A 21,868-nucleotide genomic window follows, 5' to 3' on the forward strand; every position below is an offset into this window, starting at 1 on the left:
AGTTCGTGACTGTGAGCATGCCTTACTGTGACCCAAACGGGACAAACAGCACGTTAAAATTTGTCGAAGCAAAAATCCTTGCTGTAGAACTACGTGTTGTCGGTAGGGGGCAAGTGGTCACACTGAGGGTGTGCGAATTTTGCTTAGACCAGACTCGAAATGCGTACGCTGTATCCTATTATTCATGTCCTTGTATTTTCTGTTACTTTAGTTATTACAGGCGGTGCTTAATCACCCCGTGGTGCTTACCTGCCCCAAAGTCCAACCCAATTCCCTGTGCCTACTTCTTTGGCACACCCGTGCATGTGCGTGTGTGTTGGAGAGAGAGACAGGTGGGGGGGGAAAAGACACAATGGCCTCATTCAGCATTGTTCACGTCTTTATTATTTAAATGTATTTTTGCTAAGATATGCTTTTCTCCAAGCTATTTTAAAAACAGAAATAAAACTAATAAAAACTCATAATGTTTAAAAAACATAACAAAATAAAACAAACGAACAAACAAACAAAAAAAACATTGGTGGCATTTTTGTCCGCTCACATACCGACAGAGCCGAAAACAACACTAGAAAGACACGTGTGGACAGGAGCTTTTGAACCTATGCTTGGTTGTACCATGAAATAGCTTGAAAATGATTCAGATTTATATATGTATATAATTATAGACCTATATTGATACTGTTTAAAAAATAAAAGCTGACATGTCTTTTTTCATTATTAATTCACAGAAGTATTCACACGCAATAGCTTGGTATATTTTGGCTAGTTATATACACATAACGATGATATTTACATGCAGATTACTGCCTCTCTGTCTCTACCAAAAACACAGCAGGACATGACAGTACGTAGCAGCAAATGTGGCCATAGACAGTAGAGGAGTGGTGTCCTTCTAAAGCTTTGTCAGTCCTCTCCCCGCATCACCCCCTGTCCGAGAGAGCTCGTAAAAACACATACATAAACACGGCATTGCGCCAGTCATGACGGTTCGCACCAGTTCGTGGCAATTTTAACGACACAATTCCGTAAAAGGCCCTTCTGCAGTAACCAAACGGAATTCAACAAGAACTTTTCACGAAGTTCTTTCTTTCTTTCTTTAATGTCGAGAGAAAAACGTTCTAAAACAAACGCCTATCGTCGGAAACAGACCGTTAAAATAAACCTAGCGTCTCAGTTAGTCTGTCTTTGTTTGGTCAGTGTGAAAGGGGCTTTTAAGCATATAGTCACGAGAAACTTACTGTAATTTGTTACGATCACCAGGAAAATTTAATGTTATTATCTTGAGACCATATGCCTGCTGGCACCACTCCTAGATAACAACAATGTGACATAGGCTACACTGAAACTAAGGGAGTATGGTTTACCATAAAAACTCCTTGGTGTACAGAAATTCACGTTCCAGCCAATAGTTCTCCAGTACATCCTTTGTCACCATGACAACTTCCATATTGTCAGAAACATGCAGTTGTCACAATTTCAGTTAGTCGTGCAGCAGCGTCAATACTAAGTGATCACATAGGCCTAACTATGAATTATAACGTTGTCATGACCGCCACGAAGCGATGTTTATGTTTATGTAAGGCTTTTCACATAGAGCGTATTCCTTAAAGTGCATTCAGCTCTCTTTCCTTTGTTGTTTTCTTCTCACTTCTTTTAAAAGAAAAAAACCCCGACAAAACCAAAAACAATAAATTAAACAAACAAACAAACAAACAAACAAAATCCCTCTGGTTCTTTCCATTCAAATTTCTGTTCAATTTTTTTCAACCCCCCCCCCCCCCCCTTCATCTCTTCCCAGCTACCGTAATATTGTCATTTCAGGCCGTTGCCAACCGTTAGAAATGTCAACAGAAATAGTGTAACGTGTGTACTTATTTCAGAACATTTAAAACACTTTAATATACTGCATATTATATGAAAGATCAAATACATTTTAAATTATTCTTAAAGAAAGTACACATTTTTGTTGTTTTGCTTTTGTTGTTGTTGTTTTTCTGTTTTGTTTTGGAAGAAGTTTGAGATCCTACTAAACACAATCAGATCTCAGTTTGTTGAGGGAACAAGCTTTAAAACCATCTTCTTGTCTAAGAATTTTTCTCCTTTCACTTCCGCACGCTTTTTGGCTCAGCTGCTGACTGTCAAACCTCTCTCTCTCTCTCTCTCTCTCTCTCTCACACACACACACACACACACACACACAAACTGTCTAGCAGCTTCATAAACCAATCATCGTTTGAGTCACTCGGGGACAACAAACGATAATCTTGGCCAAAAGAAGTACCATGAGACACTTAAACGTCATATACATTTACATGTTTACATTTGTTGAAATTTTCTCCTTCCTATTTATTTCGCATAATTTATTCGTCATGAATCAAAGGAAACAGATAATTTTCACTTTTCAAGCAAAAATGTCCCGGTTTTAATTGATTACGTGTCAGTGTACTCCCTCTAGTGTCAGTCCTCCGCCACTGCAGTCGCTGACAGAGCAGTAGGGTTGAGCGCTCGCATGTACCTGCCTGCTCTAAGCACGGCTCCGCGATCTGTTCGCATTAGACGCACATCACAAAAGCCTTTTGACCCCAGCCAAGACCGTCATCTCTAATCTCACTTCAAAAACCTCTAAGCCTGGCACCTGATTTTTTTAAGGAATTGGTTCTTTGAACCAAAACCACTTGGTGGATTGTTAAGTCCAAGCACCATAAAAGAAAGATATAACTATAAATGTCTTCCCAAGTCTCTCAGAGAAAAAAAATGGGGAACACCCTCCTAACACCCTCTATTCCTTTTAATCTCACTGTTTTCCTGGGGTATAGGGAGTTACACAACCCTAAATGACACAGACCATTCTACTGATCATTCACATGACAGATTACTTCACCCTCCCTGACCAATTAATCTAGACAGCTGTTTAACTGTTAGAATGGGATTCTGCTCATGTATGGATTCATCCAGCCCTCATGAGGATGAGGTGTCTATGTGTTATTTATATATATGTATGTGTGTATATATATATATATATATATATATATATATATATATATATATACATACATGTAAACCTATCCACTATGTACTCAATTGGATGCCCCATTTCCAGGCAAACAGTTGAGTTTCTCCTCATAAATAATGGATGCCTGATCCCTATTCCCCTGAGTCTCAAAGTCTCAAAGTTTTTTTTTCTACCCTTGGCTACTGGCTAAGGACCAGCCCCTCCTACCCCTGTCCTAACTTAATAAAGTATGGGTAAAATGCCATAACTGGTCCTGGATCGGCTAGTTATTTTAAGGCCATATGGTAAATACACGCTCCAAAAACACACCTCAACCCTTCCCTTCTGCTTTACTCAGCAGGGCATCCTTGGACTGTCCTGGGAGGCTTGTACCCACGGCCTGGTTTTGGATTGTACTGAATGCTAATATTTCCGGTGCTCTGTGTTAAGTACTCTGTGTGTGGCATGTAGCACTGTCAGATCTCAGTTGACTCGATCCGCTCCAAACGGGTTGGAACCGGCCAGGGCGGTACGAGCTGGTGCAAGGATGGCAAATTCTCCTCCTCCGTCGTCGCAGGTGGAGGAGGAGGTGGAGGTGGAGATAGCGACGCGGCTGGTGACGGGAGGGCTAACACCGGCAGAGCCATGCCGGGAGCCTGCGAAGGTGGCTGCAGGGGCGGTGGCGGGGACGTCGGAGAAGGGCCGACGAGTTTGGCCCCGAGCTGGTCCACTCGTTGCTCCAGCGCCTGGTTCTTCTGCAGCATCTCCACGTAGCTGAGCTGCAGTTGGGCCTGGTACTTGAGCACGCGTTCTTTCTCGCCCTGCCAGGTCTGCCGCTCCTGAGCGAAGGTGAGAGCCTGACGTTCCCGTTGCTGCCGCTCTATCCGCAACTCTGCCTGCAACCGCTCCAGCTGCCTGCGCAGGTCGCCTGCGTCGCGCTGCTGTGCCTTGGCCTCATCGCTCTGGAGGCTGAGCAGAGCATCCGGAGCAGGCAGGGCAGGGAGAGACAATGGTTCTGGAGGGCAGAGAGGAGACAGGATGAGCCTCTCCTTGGAGGCCCTGTCAGTGAGAGCAGGCAGTGATGACATCCCAGAATCCACTGCTAGGCTCGAGGGTCCGCTGAACTCACCGAGCACCTGCTTCAGACCCGTGACTTCTGCCTCAAATGCACCCAGTTTCTCTCTCAGGAGAGAGACCTGTAGAGAAAGAGAAACAGAGAATGACTGACCTCAGGACAGAGAGAGAGAGGGAGAGAGAGAGAGCGCGCGAAAGAAATTGAGAAACCTTTACACCTTTTGAATTTTATCACCTTCCAAAAAGCTCTTGAACAGACTGGAACAACTGCATAGGCCAGCAGAGGGTCAACAGTTACAGTACATGTTCACTCGCCTTGAACAACTGCAAATTTTCTAAGTAACATTTAAAGTTGCAACTTATGTTATCATGGTGAGTTTATTACTTGAACAAAAAAAATAAGCATTCGCCTGAACAAACATTTTGTATAAGCACCCCTTGTCAGCTTTTGCAGTTTGTCTGTGTCACCTCTGGATGCCTGGATTTTTTTTTTTTTGCCATTTTAAAAAAACATTTTCTAAAGCTCTGTTGTATTGGTGAATACCAGTCTTTTTTACATCTAGCCACAGACCGTCAATGGGATTCCAGTCAGTGCTTTGGCTGCACCACTCGAGGACCTTCACAGAGTTGTTTGGAGCGACTCCAGTGTCGCTTGTGAGTGTGTACTGGAGTTCGCTGTCTTATTGGACAATGATTCTTTGCCTAAGTCCGATGTTTTTTGCACACCACAGCAGATTCTCCACATGGATTCGCCTGTATTTGGCTTTATTCTTCTTCCCTCTCCCGTTACAAGTATCAAAGTCCCTGTTCCTCAAAAGCATCCCCTACATGACCCTGCTTTGCTTTATGATAGGGATGGTTTTAGCTTGTACCGAGCAGAGCTTGGCTTTAACCAAGCACAGTATTTACATTCAGATGAAAACAGTTTTACCTTTGTCTCATCAGACCACAGAAACTTTAGCCACACAGTTTCAGTCTCTGCTTTTTTTTTTTCTTGCATACTCCATGAGTGATGTTATGTGGTTATCGACTGGTGAACTGCCATGATGGTTACTGTTGTGCTGCAGGTTTCTCTAGACAGGGTCTTCATTCTTAGATTCCTTTAGATGGATTCTCCAATCTTAGAATCATCTAGATTTGTTCTCCATTCTTTTCATTATCTAGACAGGCTCTCTAATCACAGATAACTTTAGACAGGATCTCTATTTTCAGTCCTCTAGACACACCTGTTTAGGTGCTCCACTCTCAGAATCATCATGACTGGTTCTCCAACCTCCTAGTACTCTAGACTGGTTCTCTAATTTACAAGTACTCTAGATTGGTTCTCCAATCTCAGAGTACTCTAGACTGGTTCTCCTAACTCATGATGTGCTAGACAGATTCCCCTACTGTTGCAAGAATCCTACTCTTGCAAGAATCTTGGAGATTCAGTAACTTCCATCTCCACCAAAAACCTGGGCCTACAACAGATCATTTCAGTCTTTTCTGGAAGAGGCCTTACTCTGACATACACACAGTTTTGTGACAGAGATAAAGAGTGGAGATAGGTGTTTTTCCTTTGAAATTACGTCACTGGAATAAAGGTCCACAGATGGACTGGAGATTGATTTCACAAGTGTACACCAAACCTCTGATTTGACTGTCACATTAGAGGGGGAGAGCAGTCACTAAAACTCAGATATTTTAGTCGTGTAAAAACATTTTGTTGGGAGAAAAACAAACCAAAATTACAGGTGGACAGCCTACAACATCAGAAGCGTGGTGGTCAACGTGACATGGGGATATGCTCCCTAAGTTGAAATTTTTAGATATCAAATCGTGATGACTGCATGTTGCGTGGCAACTTTAAAATACCAAAATGCTGTTTTGAAATGTTAAGTAATCATTCTAAGATATCTTGTTGTAATTTCTAACTATTAAACTGGAATTTTGGCATACTGAAGGCGCAATTGTTTGGTCAAGACCGAGGAACAGGTTAAGAGGACAGCGTGGGGAGCTTGTCTTGGTAGTTACTTTGGATAAAAGTGTCTGATAAATGAATAAATGTAAGTGTAAATGTATTGTGATGTAGTGGAGGAAGTGTGTGCAAAGCTTTCATTTCTCTACAAAAGAGGTTGCCATGTGAGATTCTGTTTTCATCTCTCTAATGGTATTTTCCTCTATGTGCACACTTAACACTTAATCGACTCGTTTACACAGGACGCCGTGTACTCTTCCCTCTTAAGAAAGTCAGGCGGGTAGTCTAGCACGCAGAGGGAAAGGAGAGACAAACTGAGGCCGTTTTACCTCCGTCAACATCTTCTGCAGTTCGGCCTCGCAGCGTTCCAGCTCCAGAGTCTTGGTGCAGAAGGACTCCTTCAGACCCAGCACGGCGTCCTCCCGCTCCTTCAGCTGGGCGCTGAGCTCCTTCAGCTGGGTCCGCAAAGCCACCATCTCCCCTGCACGCTGGGTCACCTCCCCCTGGCTGTCCCGAAGCTGCTGCTTCAGCAAGGAGATCTCCCCGGCCTTCTGGCACACCTTATAAAGCAAAGGTACGAGATAAAGAGCACACGTTAAAGTGACAGCAATTGGATTTACTCTTGAAATCACAAAAACAGGGAAAAACATTTACTGTTTATTGATTCTCTGATTTGGGTGGGAATACAGGCATATCCTATAAAATGCAAGGAAGAGGCACAACCTGAAAGGACTTCAGAATGTTTCACTGATACAATGTTTTACCTATGAACGGTTTTGATCCCGAGGAATCTTCACAAGTTTAGCAAGTGTTTTTTTTTTTATTATCATGAACCTATTATTGAAAAAAACTAAAACTAAATAAAAGGGGAAAAAATCTGTGAATCATTCTTTGTAACATTTTGCGAAGTTATCATTGCAACTGACTAACTGACTAACTGACTATATAGTTTCATACCAGTCATGATTTTTAAGGTTATTGATTAAAATAAAAATGGCCCTTAGGCACAGTGTACACTTCTAAATGAAGATCCCCCCTCTAAAACAAATGCCGTTTAGTTCAGGACTCACATTACTCCATACCCAGGACACCAATCTGCTTGCTTTGATACGGTCATTAAACGAGAAGTTTTACAACATTTTTCAGTGAAAAGCAGTAGAACAGTAGGCTCCTCTGACCTCCCACTTGGTCTCCTCCAGTCTGGGTAGGAGGTCGGCCTGCTCCTTCCTGTAGTCCAAGCACTTTTTCTCCAGCTCCTCCCGTTGGGCCAGCAGGACGGCCATCTCATCCTGCAGCCGCCGTTTGTCCTGCTGCAGACGTGTGATCTGCGCCTGCAGCGCCTGCTGCGCTCGCTGGGCGCGTCGCGTCACCTGCTGCAGACGGCCTGCGTAGTTCTGCCGCAGCTCCTCCATCTCCCGCTCCCACACGCGCTGCTTCTCCTCAAACACCTGGACGATGGCTGCCTCGCTCTGGTCCAAGTTACGGCGCATGTGCAGGACCTGGACGAAGCCAAGAGGAAAGTCAGGCGTGTCAATGGGTTTTGTATTTTTGGGACCAGATGGGCTTGTTTCACAGGCTTGGGAAATGAGTATAACAACAGTAAGACTGTAATGAAAAGTTTAGGTCTTTTTTTAGGTCAGTGGAGAAAGACAACACTTAAACTATTAAAGCTTTACTCTTACCCTATTATATATAGAATATATCTGACTGAACCCTGGATTTTAACTCTAGCATGAGGAGAATGTTTTCTTAAAACTATTAAAGCTTCACTTTTTACTCCAGAATATAGAGCATAGCTGACTATGTTATTTGTGCAAATAGTTGACAACCATCACTCTGAAAGACAATCTTAAGATCTCTCCTGTAGAGTAAAAATCCTGTATAATACTGTTAGTTTTGACAAGGATTTGAGCTATTATTTTCATTTTCAGTGCTATGAGTTATTTCTTTGTTCCCTCGATGACTAATGGCACTTCAAAATAGTTTGACTGTTAAAATGTAAAAGAAATAAAGACATTATTGACAAAAGTATTGTTTTTACATAAAGGAATGAGATAGGAAAGGGATATCAAATGTTGATCTCCCTGCTGACTGGAAGGACACAGACTATGTGAAAGGAACAAACACAACACAGCTGTAAAAGCTAATTAGCTGAAGAACTCGTTTCTACTGATTCATTTATAGTAGCACTAAATACCCTGACATGAAGTGAGACTTCAGATTCTTAAAACAAAAGTGAAAGTTGTTATTCCCAAGCAGTCAGTAGGGAGTAAACACTTCTGTTGTGGCTCTAGAATATTATTTGCTAACTGAAGACTTTGGCATTACTCCCCTAGTGTTTTCTCAGGGTTTTTTTGTTTTATTTTATCCAATTTCTATATTAATTTATCCTTCATTTTGGAATGTGCAATTACCCAAGCAAGCTAAGTCATCCCTACTAGGGTACAGTAACCATGTCATACTTGGAGGACCAACCTAGGAGAATACACCCCCATTCATCACATCCTCTCACAGAACCACCAAACAGTCTGGGATGCTTGGAGATTACAGCACACACAGTTCTACCAACAGCCATACAGTTACCGAGTCAATTATACGTATCTGATTGACAAGTGCGTTCCATAGCAACAAGAAGCTGGATTAGGCCATCAATCCATGTGAGGGAACATAGCCAAATAACACCCTGGGACCCTTAACAACTTGCTGTAAGCATAATGCAGCATCGTTCCTGATGGTTTAAGTCTCATTCATATACATTTTGATCCAACTGTCATTTAACACAAATCCAGAGATGAAAATTCCTTTTTTTCTGTGAACATTCAACCCATGTAGTCAACAACCACATAAACGTAAGCAGAGCCCCCCAACACTCTTTTTGGGGCGAAACTCCTACCTCTTGTTCCCTCTCCCACAGGCGGTCCTCCAGGTCCTGAATGACGTCGTCGGATGACGGCGAGGGTCGCAGGGGTGCCGGAGCATCACTCAAGTGGCTAAGGCGCTGGTAGGATGAGGAGCTTTTCCCCGATGACGAGCGGCCACTGTCAGACGCGCTCAGGCCATTCTGGTACCCAGGCTTGTCTGGCTTATCCAGGCCGGCCGTTCCCAGTCGGTTGATGTGACTGGTGGAGGCACTGAGAGGCCCGAGGGCAGGCGGGGGTCCGTAACCAGACCCCGCATAGGTGGGGAGGCTGGTCAGAGAGTTCCTCCCAGAGTCCGACAGGCTGCCCTGTCCGTTCCTGCCACCTCCAGGGTCCTGCTGTTCTCTGTTAGCACCTGTGTTGCCCCCGCGCCCCCCCGCCCCCCCTCCTCCTCCACCACCTCCGCTGCTACCCCCAGTACCCCCAGCACCGCCCTGGCTGGCCCCTGCTCCACTGCCACTGCCCGTCTGAGGGGAACACACAAGGTTCTGCATGGAGTGGAAGCTCTTGGGAACAACAGGTTTAAAGGCTGATGGACGGACCAACCCATCGTTGGTCTGCATGAGGAAAAGAGGAGAAAGAAGGAGAGATGGTTTTAGATGGGAGGGAAACAAGGGTGTCAGTTTCTGAAACCAGAGGCAATCTCCATCCAAAACTGATGGAGTTTATGGTATATCAGTCTTGCAGATGACACTGTTCACCTTCCACAGCCAAACACATAAAATACACAACAGCATCTCACCATGGATTTCTGGCTCATAAACCTGAGACATGTGAAATATAAGGTATAAGGTATATTTAGGGTATATAAGGTATTGTAAAAAAAAATAACTTTCTGTTTCACATTCTGCTCCATTGTAACACGGCGGAACTTGAGAAGAAGGTGTTCTGTGTGTGTTGGAATGCTGTAATGTTCCCTGTTGTCCTAATGTTGCTTTTCCTTGGTTACCCTGATGTTTTCCCTCTGTGTTTTTTTCTTGTTGCATCTTTCTGTTGTGTTCCTTTTATCATAATCCCAGTCCCTTGTCCCTGTCAAAAGGCCTCTTGGTGCTTCCAGGCCATTAATTAAAAAAAAATTGTTCCTACTTGACCAATCATAAAAAGGTTTATTATTATTATTATTATTATTATTATTATTATTAATAATAATAATAATAACAACACCAACAACAACAACAACAACAATAATTATAATCCCTCTTGTGGGCCCACCACCTGCGAGGGGAGAAATAGGGGCCGGGTGCGATGCCACACGGGTGGTGGGTTGGGCTGATCCTCAACCTGCTACCACTGCGACCCAGTCCCAGAGAAGCGTCAGACAATGACGATAATGATGATGATGATGATGGTAATAATAATAATAATAATAATAATAATTAATGTTTCAGAAGACATCAGCGCTTAAGCAGGTCTTTTGAAGGTACCATGACACGATTACAACCGATGTTATGGGATGCTATGATGTGCGTTATGTGTTTCCTACCTGCTCCAGTTTTCCGGAAACAGGAAGAATATTGGGAGGGTTGTGGTTATCCCGCTTGCCTGTGCCCTTGTCTTTGTACTGAGATGGCGCTTGATGACTCCCATTCTTGGCGTTGTTGACAGAATCATTATTCCCGCATGGGTCCAGACTGTGTCCGCCCCTCTGGCCTTCCCGCCGACTCCCACCGTTCACAAACACAGCGTTGGACACCAGCCGGTCGCCGTTGACGACCTGCTGCCTGTTCCCGTTGTGTGTTGTCCCGCGGTCCGCATCGGTGTGTGAGTGGTCATTATTGTGGTATGAGCTTTCGTCACTGTAGCGGAGATCGTCGCCGGACGAGCCTTTCGCCTTGGAGACACCAACCGGGAAGCGCTCGGCACTGTAGCTGCGGTCATCAAGACGGCGTCGCCCTGATGACGAGGGGGGCGGGGGGCCTCCCAAAGGGCCGTTCGGGGTGGTACGAGTGCCAACGCTACGCATGGTGATCTTCCGGTGGCTGGCCGCTCCGCTGCCTACGCTGCCCATGCCTCGTAGGTGAGGGGCCTCAGACTACTGCCCAGGCTCGGTGAGGGCCGTGGCAGACTGGGCTGCAGTGCCAGGCGGCAGACACACACACTGGAAGAGACCAAAAACACACACACATACACACACTGGTCAGGAGAGGCATAGAACAGACGTATACAGAGAAAGACATGTATGTGTATATGTACACACATAGACAGATAGACATATGTGCATATACACATAAACACGCACACACAAACACACACGAAAACCGTCTTTGCACAAAAAAACGGACAGCACTATTTTAGATATATATAGTTTCTTCCCATCTTGTGGTTCTTGGAACCATGAGCTGCACACAGAAAAAGCATCAAAGCAAGACACTCAAAGCAAAGCAACTCCTTCCTAGAACTGAAGTTTAAAGTCTTAGCGATATTAGAGACAATTGATTCCTGTTAATATCGCAGAAAGAGTGTGGCCACAATGCCGCATCAAGAGCAGGGATGTTCAGCTGACATCATAAACAAACAAATGGACAAACAAACAAATAAATAAACACAAATAGCTGGATTTGGACTTCTCCTCACTGCTGCTTTGTCCTGGTTCAATCATTCAGATTCTCGTAACAGACCAAACACACTTCTCTAAATTACTAGCACTGCAGGAGAATAATAAACACTGCCAAAGATTAAAGGACAAAAAAAAATCTCTTTAGTATTTTCTGTTGTTCTGAAACAAATGTCACATGTACAGATGACATACTGTGGCATTGATCTCACCTATGTTCTCAGTCTTCGGTCTCCCACTCAGTGTGTGTGTCTGTTTTGTGGTCTTTTTTAAGCACACCTGCTTCCTCCTCGGGTTAACCCTTCATTTACTTAACTGGTCAAAATCCCTGCCACACCCCAGTGAAAATGAAGGCAGAGGGAGAGAGAGGGAGAGAGAGAGAGAGAGAGAGAGAGAAAGAGAAAAAGAGAGAGATTGAGAGAGAGATTGAGGGAGAGAGAGAGAGAGAGAGAGAGAGAGAGAAAAAGAGAGAGAGAAAGAGAAAAAGAAAAAGAGAGAGAGATTGAGAGAGAGAAAGCTTAAGAAAGGTAAAGACAGTGAGCTTTCCTTTATGGCTTTCATATGCTTCAGATCAGTGTGTGTGTGTGTGTGTGTGTGTGTGTGTGTGTGTGTGTAGGAGTGTGTGAGTGTATGTGTATGAGTACACATTAATATCAATCTATGCTTCAGCACCTTTGCGATTTGCTCATATGGGTTAACCACACCCTTGTGTGTGTGCTAGGCACTCTGGGGACGTACTAATCTCAGCTTGTAAAAGCTAAATATTTACCAGCTCAGAGACACGTTTTATTAGTATGTAACTAGCAGGGACTGGCAAAAACAGTGTAAAAAACAACAACAATAACAACGTGAAGCACTGTCCCACTAAAGAACTACTGCCACATTCTGAGTGCTTCCAATGAACTCATGTCTGGGTTCTCTCACAGATGCACTTAGATGCATTTACTATGGAGGTGAGTGGTTAAACAGGGGTATGTTGAGACAACCAGTCTCTCATGGAAATAAAGCTTGTGTAAAACATTAGCAGTTTGTCCCTGAATAAAATGTATTTTGAAAAAATGTATAATCTATCCATGAGTAATACGTGACTGAAACGTTGAAAACAAGTGAATCCAGGAGGCTCGTGTGTCCTTTTGTTTCCATGATGGTATGAACAGCGGAAAAGGTAAACCGGATCATAAACAGTTTATTTAAACAACAAGAACAATAACAACGCCAACCACATAAACATGTGAATCTGCATGTGTGATTCCGCACCGAATCGCTGCGTTTACTTTCATTAGTATACATTGTGTTCTTTTCTGTGCCATCGGGGATAGCAGTTATGTAGTACCCCCTTTTGGCCAGCGGGGGTGCTGCATTTGGATCGGTACCGGCACGTGCCTTCACAACCCTCTGTGCCACAGTCACTCACTCACAGGCATTACATCATCGCCCCCTCGCTTCATATATAGCGCGTATACAGGCAAGCTCTGGTGCACACACACTCTCTCACACACACATACGCACGCGCGCAGCGTACACACACGCGCGCGCACACACACTAATACATACACACACACACACAATCTTTCGCTCTCCCTCACTCTCTCCCTCGTGCTCACATAATGCGTATATGAAGACGATACCGCTCAGGTTGCTCGTATAGAAAATATTATCAGAATACTACTCGTAGCAAAAGGCCTACTGTCTTCCATAGGCTATATAAACTTCATACCCTCCTCGGGGCGAATTCTCTCTCTTTTATAGCATATACACACAGGGTAGAAACGATACCCAAACAAATGCTTATAATGCCGAGAGAGAGAGAGAGTGTGCAATGGCAGGTTGGGGTAACAAAGCCTGGTACGCAGGATGTGATGGCATGGCCTGCAACGGAAAGACAGCGCAGACACCAACGGCCCTCATATCCAGAGCACACACAGGGCTACTACGGAACACCTGCATCGCTAGACAAACGTTTTTTTAGATGACATCAGGCACACACAATTGTTTAAGTTAAGCTAAACTTACAACACCAGTGTAAAACACGTCACTGAATGTAGACCAACAGTCTAAATAAACATCACTACCCTGTCAACGTTCTAAGTGTCCGCGTCACGTTGACACTAGGTTGGCACAGATTAGTGATATAAGTACACTGATTACACCATCTGACAACGCACAGACGATACGAGTGACACGAAGGCGTTCGGTAATAAATACAGCATAAACGTTAACACCACATCTGCACCCGCTGATGAATGTGTGTAGGCATATGTGGCAGCGGATGCAGCGGCACTCAGACACAATGGAGATACAACAGCTGCCTCTTACCCAAGCGCGAGGTTGGTTTGGGCATTAAGACGAAGAGGAAGAACAATTAATTTAATTTTGCCCTCCTAATTGCGATCTCTCTCTCCTTTTATGCGTTACATAATGTGTGTGTGTGTGTGGGTCACGCAAAATGATCTGCTGCTTGTTGCAAGATTCGAGGTAGGAGAACCACGTCGTTTACTACTGTGCTTCTAAAATGCACCCGGATCCCTTTATTCTGGCCGGTTTAACTCTCACTCAAATAAGCAATCTCAACAGACACGGCATCGCAATATTCTTCTCCGCTGCTAACTAATCCCGTCTTACAGTTATCATTCAGCGTGCAAAGAAAAAAACTATAAAATAACCAATGGATGGCATCGATCAGACGATAGAAAAATCGTGAGGAAAACACAGGTGTATGATCAGAACGCGCTGAACGTGAGTGTGTCGTTGAGCTAGGAATCTGCTCCATCACACGGCTACACATAGCAGCTGTGTACTTACTATTAGCAGCGGCGCCGTGTGGTTCTGGTTAACTCTGTATGACCGTTTGTCGGTTTGCCCTCGCCCGCACACCGTCCGGCCAGGTTTGGAGGTTGCACGTAGGTTGCGGTGAGGATGAACGTGTGGTATGTGTGTAGGGCTGACGCTGACGCCCGTGGCAGGGATGAGGTGATGGAGGTAGCAAGAGCTGCGCGCATCAGCTGTGTCACACACCCACCTCCGCCCCGCCCCTTATGATATACGACAGAGCCACCCCTCTTCACAGGAAAAAAAACAAAAAAACAATGAGCTTGCGTTTCCCCCTAGAGCGATCACCCATAGCTCAAGAAGTGATTGCTTCAACCTTGTAACGTACTTTAGGTTGTCACTTATTTGGCTGGCAAGTGTCTCACAGTATTTTTTTAACCGCATTTAATACATATCTTTTGACTACAGTGCTGTCTCTTAAATTACAATACCTAAAATTCTGCATATTACATAAGATAAGTTTGATGAAGCCTCTCTAATTAAAAACCTGATATCTATGGTCAAAAGGACAGAAGGAATGTCGCTATCAGCTGTCTGTGTTAGGAAGAGGACGCATGTTTGTGACATCACAGATCTGAGGAATAAAATAACAGACCGGAGAAACTAATATTCAGCACTTCAGAAATAAAATGGTCATTTTTAGATTAGTCTAGATTGGGCACTAGCATAGAGCCACAGAAATTCAAACGTTCAAATACCAAACACATACTTAGTGTCCTTATTTCTGTTTATAGAGTTATGAGATTCTGCACTGAGCTGTGAGGTTGTGGAACGTACCCTGTGAACAATTCTGCTGTGGTAATGCAACATGAAACTCTATATAAAAACACAGGGCAGGACCCAAGATGACGAGCCATTTACGCCCAAACCAGACTCCTCGACTAATCATTGCGTCATTGCTTAGCTGTTGAATCATGAGTAATGCTGAGTAAAGAACAGCACAGAATAATGCATTTAATTGCAACAACAACAATAACAAAAAAACACTGCAGTAATTTCAGCAACCATCAGCATTAAAAGCATGTTTTACATGATCACTTTACACCTCTGCATCCCAGCACTGAAAACAGAATTCTGCCAAGGGATTTGATAAAGAATGCTGAACTTATATTGGAAAAACAAACAAACAAACAAACAAACAAAAAAAAAACAGCACTCCGGTCCACTCCAGTACTCTGACACCACATCCTCACTGATACACTCACACACACACACACACACACACACACACACACACACACACAGCTTTTGTGTACCACATCACAACAGACTAGGTAACCCCATTGCACTCACTCATTTGGTAAAGCATTGTGTACACTACCTGGGGCATTACTGAACATGATGACAACACAAAACACATGACAGTAAAACAGTAACATTTTTCTATACACTCGTGACATGACTGCAACAACCAGTGCATTTCTGATATAATTAGAACTGTCGAATCAGACTGCACGTTACAGATTAGAACATTTAAAGAGAAATACACAGGGGGATAAATATTATTTAAAGATGTGTTTTTCTCCTCCTTCCTTCTCTCCCTCTCTCTCTCTCTCTCTCTCTCTCTTTCTCTCCCATTCTCTCTCTCCATAGCTCTTTTCTGTTAGTGACCAGAATAACACCCTCTGGGGTGTGGGTGGGTGTGTAGCCTCCCCTTTTCCCCTGATATCCTAATGCACTAAAAGATTTAATTATGTTCACCCTATACTACACACACACACACACACACACACACGCACACATGCACATGCACATGCACACAGACACACAGACACCACACACACGAGGGATAAATGTCACTGAGGGAAGGTACATTATGTTTTTTGGTGTGTGTATATGTTATATGGTATAGGAGACTACACCATGGTGTGTAGCACAGCAAAATGAGTGTGGGTTGCTAATGCTTCCCCATCTGTGCCACATCCAGGGCCTTAAATAGCTTATTACCTTCTAGGGCTTCTCACTCCATTCACAAATTCATTGGTGACATCAACGATTTGTCAAGGTTACTATGGCGATGTGTTCCGTTCAATGAGAGCCCGAGCTGGAATCATGTGACAGTGGGTAGAGAAAGCCGTTACAAGAGAGAGAGAGAGAGAGAGAGAGAGAGAGAGAGAGGGAAGGAGAGAGGGAGGGAGAGAGAGAGAGAGAGAGAGAGAGATAGAGAGAGAGGATGAATTCTGGATTCACATCAGAAGAGAAAAAATTAAATGAGGAGAAAGTGACTTACTCATAATCTCTCCCCAAAAGGTAAGTCCAACACTGTAATGATGAAAAAACAAACAAACAAATGAAAAAAAATTTCAATTCTCACATGAAGAAACCATAAAACACACACCAGCATACACAGCAGCCTGTCCTCCACACAATCAAACATTTAATGGTTTTCACAAACAGATTCACCCACTTTTACATACATGACCAGATATGAAAGTTACTGTGTGTAAGTGCTGTTATAACTCCACTGTGTGTTGGTACTACCATAACTCCACTTTGTGTAAGTACTGTTATAACTCCAGCATGTGTTAGTACTGCTATAACACCACTGTCTGTCAACACTGTCATAACTCCATCTTGTGTCAGCACTGTTATAACTCCAGTGTTTGCCAGTACTGTTATAACTCCACTGTGTGGCAGTACTGTTATAACTCCATTGTCTGTCAGTATTGTTATTACTCCTCTGATTGTCAGTAGCTATAACTCCACCATGTGTTAGTACTGCTGTAACACCACTGTCTGTCAACACTGTCATAACTCCACTGTGTGTCAATACTGTTATTTCTCCACTGTCTGTCAGTACTGTTATAACTCCACTGTGTGTCAGTACTGCCATAACTGCAGTGGGTGTCAAAGGTCAGAGGATTTGACAGCTAGCTAGACAGACGAAATCAAAACTGAAGACTGCCTCACAGGAACTCTCCTTAGTTGCTGGGCTGTTTTGAATTTTGGCTGAAGTTGCCTGTTTGACTGAGAAACCTTTACAGTACATCACATCACAGCACAGTACAGTACACCTCTTAATAACTGTGGCCAAGAGCTGCATTTAGCAAAAGGGCAGGCAGTCCAAACTTTATTGTGTGTAAACATGTTTATTTGTTAAAAATACCACAAAGGTCAGTGCAAGCAGACACATAAAAGCGTGAGTCTACCTCAAACATGAAGATCAGGTTGGAGAGGGAAGAATTACAATAAGTTACAGTCTTTTTTTTTTTTTTTTTTCCATTTTTAACAAACATGCTAAATATGAGGAAAACATGAGAGTATCTCAACAAAGAGGACCTGTAAAGGAGGTTTTGTGCAGTTTATGTCTTTCTGAGAGTGGGTCACATGCTTGTAAGACTCACACATGGACTATATGCAATACAGATACTGTTTATGTTTATGTTTAAATACACACCACCTTTTTCACGTGTTTGGTTCTCATAAACATCTAAACGTTCCAAACAATTTCTCTGATATTCAACCCAACACGTCTGAGTACAAACCTGACTGGATTTAGACTTTAGATACCAGCCTTTCTAAGACTTTAGTTTACATAACTCTGGATTTAAAAAGAAACTCAGTAAGTTGACAAAGCTTGGCAAAGACCAGGATGACAAACATGTTACACTATAGCAGTGTGACCAGAAACCTTGAGACAGAGGGGAGTGTTATGAATGATTTGTTTAAAAGATTTAAAACCTCTGTCCAGTTCTGAGTTACATTAAACTCAGTGGAGCATGATAAAACTGATGATCTTAAACAGTGAGTACAAACACAGTGTCCAGTCTTTCAGAGCGACGTCACTCGTTTAAATACATAACAAAAGTTAAGAGGTAAAAAAAAAAAAAAGAGTTGGAGTTTACAAGTTCTCAATTAAGAGGTTATATGTACAAAGTCAAATACAGTAAACAAATTGCCTGAATGAGGAACTTAATGCCACTGACAGGGGAGCCACTGTGAGACTCCGGTAAAAATAACACTTCAAAACCAGTCGTGGGTGGTTTTGCCTGTAGGTTCTCTTGTTGGTGGCTCTGGTGGAACCTTCCAGAAACTTCCAGCTGCAGAGGTTGTGTTGAGGATTGTCAGAAACAATGCTGTGAGGCAGCTGATTTGATCATACAATCCATGAAAGACCCTGATCTGAAACACACACAGACTCCATCCACTGGAAGAATTACAGGTACAATAGCTTGTGTCGGCCGTTGGACAGAATGAGCTTTGTTTTTGCCCTTTGATGGCCAAATTCCGGTTACACAAGAGGGAGCTCTTTGCACAAAGGGGTTGGGTAAGGAAGAACAGACACAAAATGGCCCATGTGACAACTCACAAAACAGCCTCACCATAGTGTGCTCAGTGCCAGACCACAGGGTTTTTGACTGGTACAGCTGTGCCAACCACGCCTTCACTCAGTAACGCTGTCAAATCAGACCCCTTTCCTCACCTCACCCAGCCTCTGAAGGGCTGAATTCATCATTTTCATTATTTTTAGGTCCATTTAAATACAGCGTGCAACATTCATATATCTTCACTCACAATCAAAAACTAACAGTGCACGGCAGACCGAGGGGACGAGTGGAGATCTGCCCCATTAAAGAGTTGAAAACTAACCAGAGGAACGTGATAAAAAATGAAACTGTTCATTCCCAAACATTAAAATGTGCTTTGCTATGACCAAAATTAGTTATAATCACGCTCTGTATGGCTGGTCACTGATAAAGTTTTGCCTGTAAATCAAACTTCTATTCCTTATTAGATTACATATTTATCCAGTCATTCAGAGTTACCCCCCCCCACACACACCATCCACCACCCCAAACCCTCCCAAAACAGTCTTAAGGCACTGCAGGATTCCTATAATCGCTAATACAAATTCTGCTGCCTCAGCCGTTGCCTCATTCATAGCAATGTTAGTGCCAGGTCTCTGTAAGAGTGAAGGCTGTAGACGGGAGGTCAGAAATAGAAACAGATCTGGATTCTTTGGTTCCTGAATTAGCTTACTGACATGAATTCTGAGGTGGGGTGAAGGGAGGAGCGTGCTTGGTTTGAAGGTGTTATCTGGTGACCCATCGGTACCATCGTCACAGATTAGGTTGAAAGAGCGGGTTCCATGTCCCAGCTGGTGAGCGTTCTAACCGCCTTTCACCTGACTTCTCCATACAACCATTATGGAGGTTGTCAGTGGAGTGTTTGATGATAACAGCAAACAACAGCACCTCAGTACGCATTCTTAAAGATTTTTTTTTCAGATGGGCAACTCTTATCACCTTATCACCTCTTCTCACCACTGCTGTCTTTCCTCTCCCTCAACCAGTGGCTCTGTCTCACTGTCTCCTGCCTCCTGCCTGTTCCTAGGGGAGGCAGTCACCGGCGGAGAGGTGAGAGTGAAACCGCAAGCCATGAGAGAGAAGAAAAGGCCAAAAATCTCTATGAACGGGCTCTCCCCTGGATAGGGCGTCAGTTCGTTCTTACTCTGCCTGGCGAAGACGTGGGCACCTCCAGACGCCCCAAACCTTCCCCTCTGGGTCAGGTTATGATGTATGACAAACAAACAGGCACCCCACACTCCCAGTATTGCCAGGCACAGGAAGGCTGGAAAGAGACAAAAAATTCAGAGAGACAGTTTGAATGACAGAGTTCATTATAATTTAGCCTTTTCCAGTACAGCAAGATGCTGTCTTGAGCAAGCAACTCCACAGAACTACACAAAAGGGATAGAGGGAGAGAGAGAGAAAATGAATGAAAAATATTTTCTCTGTAGGAGAAATAATCAATAACTAATCAGTTGCACTTTGTCTACATACGGGGTTATCAACATACTGTTTGACAAATTTAACCAGTCTTAACTGTCCTGATTCTCTTTACTGAAACTAAAGGTATGTAAATGAATGAACGGAGACCGGGGAAACAGCTGACTCTAATGAAGTCTGTAAATGACTCTCCTTTTTTGTGGGGGGCTTAGTGAGGTGGGGGCGCTCACTTGTGGAAACGTGAAGTGATGTCACCAGTCGAGAGTGAGACACCCCAACACCCAGAAAGTCCAGCAGGAAGGAGGAACTAGAGAATAGGACAGCACAGTAACACACAGCGGCTAGCGCGTAGAGAAGCCACATCCCCCATCCGTTTACACCCCCCAGAGGACCTGCAGACACACACACACACACACACACACACACACACACAGGACATGGTTCATAATTAACATACATAATTAACACTTTTAACCACTACAAATACCAGTGCCCATCAAACATAATATCACCCAAGTGATGGCTACTTTCAACACATCCATTTCACTAGAAAATGCCTTTGGAAGATGCCACCATTTGCATACTTTCTTTAGGCTTGTTAAACTGTGGCTTTGAAAAGCGTATAGAACATAACAACAGATGTGTAATATGTCTAATATGGTTAGGTGTAAACGACAATGTTATTACAACTCTTTTTTTTCATGTAACAGCAACAGTAAAGTCTAACAATGCCTGCTTTTCAGTCAGCATTCAAAAGCAAGACAACAACACAGAAGAATGAATTCATTGGGGAACAAAGAGTTTCTGTGTTCAAAGTTAACAAACTATGAATGTCCAAGACATTCAAGAATCATACATGTCTAATATTGTACAACACAAAAAAAAACTGTATACAGCAGAGCTATGTTCTCAAAACAAGCACTGAAAAACATTTGTGTCTGCAGTTTAGCCTGGCCAAGATAGTACTTAAGAGACCAGAGATGGGCAGACAGCTCTGCAAAGTTAAGGTCTGATGAAGGGAAAATGACCCAAGGGAAAAACAGCAGAACAAAACAAAGTTCTGTATGGTGCTTTTCGCCACTGACTGAGGGCCGACAGGTGAGTGTATCTGTGTACCTGTGTCAGTGAGGTTCTGTGCAGCATGGAGAGTAAACGCCACCCCGTAAATGAGCTCATTACTGTTCGGGTCAGAGGTGTTTCGGACCTCGATCCAGTTCGGGTCGGCGATGGAAGTGCACAGAGACACCAGGGTGAAGCACTGGCACACAGCAGCCGGTGACAGACTGACGGGCATGACTACCTGAGACAAACAAAATTAGAACCAGGTTAGAGCCTCAAGTCCCAAAGAAGCTTAAGACGTCTTAAACTGATGTCTGAGTTTAAGACTGGGTCAGACTTGGTACGGTAACAACATCTGTCATCGATAATTATTGTATACGTATCTCCCTCTATACCTAAAGATGATCCACATGGTAATGATAGCGGACACTAATAACTGTATTCCAGGACTTGGCCGTCCTCAAATGCTGATCTGAAACCAGTTGTATCACCTGTTCGACAGAAGTTATGGATTTTGGTAGTGGCAGCTAACCTGTTCCTAGATCAGCGTAAAAAGCAACCGAGAGATGAACTTTGTCGTGGGTTCTTGTTTCAGTGCTACAGGAGTCATCAAAATCTATATCTCTGTATATCTGTAAATATCTCTGTATATACAAAATCTGTATATATCGTTTCACATTATATTGGCAGCCTCGTGGTCCCTTTGTAAAGAGGAATTCAAACCGACGCCACTTTTTAAAGCGTCATGTAGTCCGA

At 43.6% G+C, this 21,868-nt stretch overlaps 2 protein-coding genes across 2 annotated transcripts; both read right to left on the reverse strand.

The window, feature by feature from the left end:
* Positions 1 to 3,468: 3,468 nt before the first annotated feature.
* On the reverse strand, positions 3,469 to 10,949 carry lzts3a (leucine zipper, putative tumor suppressor family member 3a). The gene is made up of 5 exons (XM_030784992.1): positions 10,425 to 10,949; positions 8,917 to 9,498; positions 7,202 to 7,522; positions 6,353 to 6,583; positions 3,469 to 4,188 (listed from the first exon to the last, which is right to left on the reverse strand). The coding sequence occupies exons 1-5, from the start codon at positions 10,947 to 10,949 to the stop codon at positions 3,469 to 3,471; spliced, it is 2,379 nt and encodes a 792-aa protein (XP_030640852.1).
* Positions 10,950 to 19,511: 8,562 nt separating this feature from the next.
* On the reverse strand, positions 19,512 to 21,474 carry LOC115821470 (uncharacterized). Its single transcript, XM_030785294.1, has 4 exons — positions 21,457 to 21,474; positions 21,170 to 21,353; positions 20,284 to 20,445; positions 19,512 to 19,895 (listed from the first exon to the last, which is right to left on the reverse strand). Exons 1-4 carry the CDS (start codon positions 21,472 to 21,474, stop codon positions 19,585 to 19,587), a joined length of 675 nt encoding a protein of 224 aa, XP_030641154.1. The 3' UTR covers positions 19,512 to 19,584.
* Between the last annotated feature and the right edge of the window lie 394 nt (positions 21,475 to 21,868).

This window comes from Chanos chanos, chromosome 9 (genome assembly GCF_902362185.1).
Source record: "Chanos chanos chromosome 9, fChaCha1.1, whole genome shotgun sequence".
In the NCBI taxonomy this organism is placed as follows: domain Eukaryota; kingdom Metazoa; phylum Chordata; class Actinopteri; order Gonorynchiformes; family Chanidae; genus Chanos; species Chanos chanos.

Bases quoted from the DNA above. Each gene is read 5' to 3' on its own strand.
- lzts3a (XM_030784992.1), bottom strand. From the start codon at position 10,949: ATGGGCAGCGTAGGCAGCGGAGCGGCCAGCCACCGGAAGATCACCATG. The intron at 9,499-10,424 runs GTAGGAAACACA...TTCCTCATGCAG, and splicing joins TTTCCGGAAAACTGGAGCAG to ACCAACGATGGGTTGGTCCG. The intron at 4,189-6,352 runs GTAAAACGGCCT...CTTTCTCTACAG, and splicing joins TGCAGAAGATGTTGACGGAG to GTCTCTCTCCTGAGAGAGAA.
- LOC115821470 (XM_030785294.1), bottom strand. The intron at 20,446-21,169 runs GTACACAGATAC...GTGTGTCTGCAG, and splicing joins ACAGAACCTCACTGACACAG to GTCCTCTGGGGGGTGTAAAC. The intron at 19,896-20,283 runs GTGAGCGCCCCC...GTCTCTTTCCAG, and splicing joins ATCACTTCACGTTTCCACAA to CCTTCCTGTGCCTGGCAATA.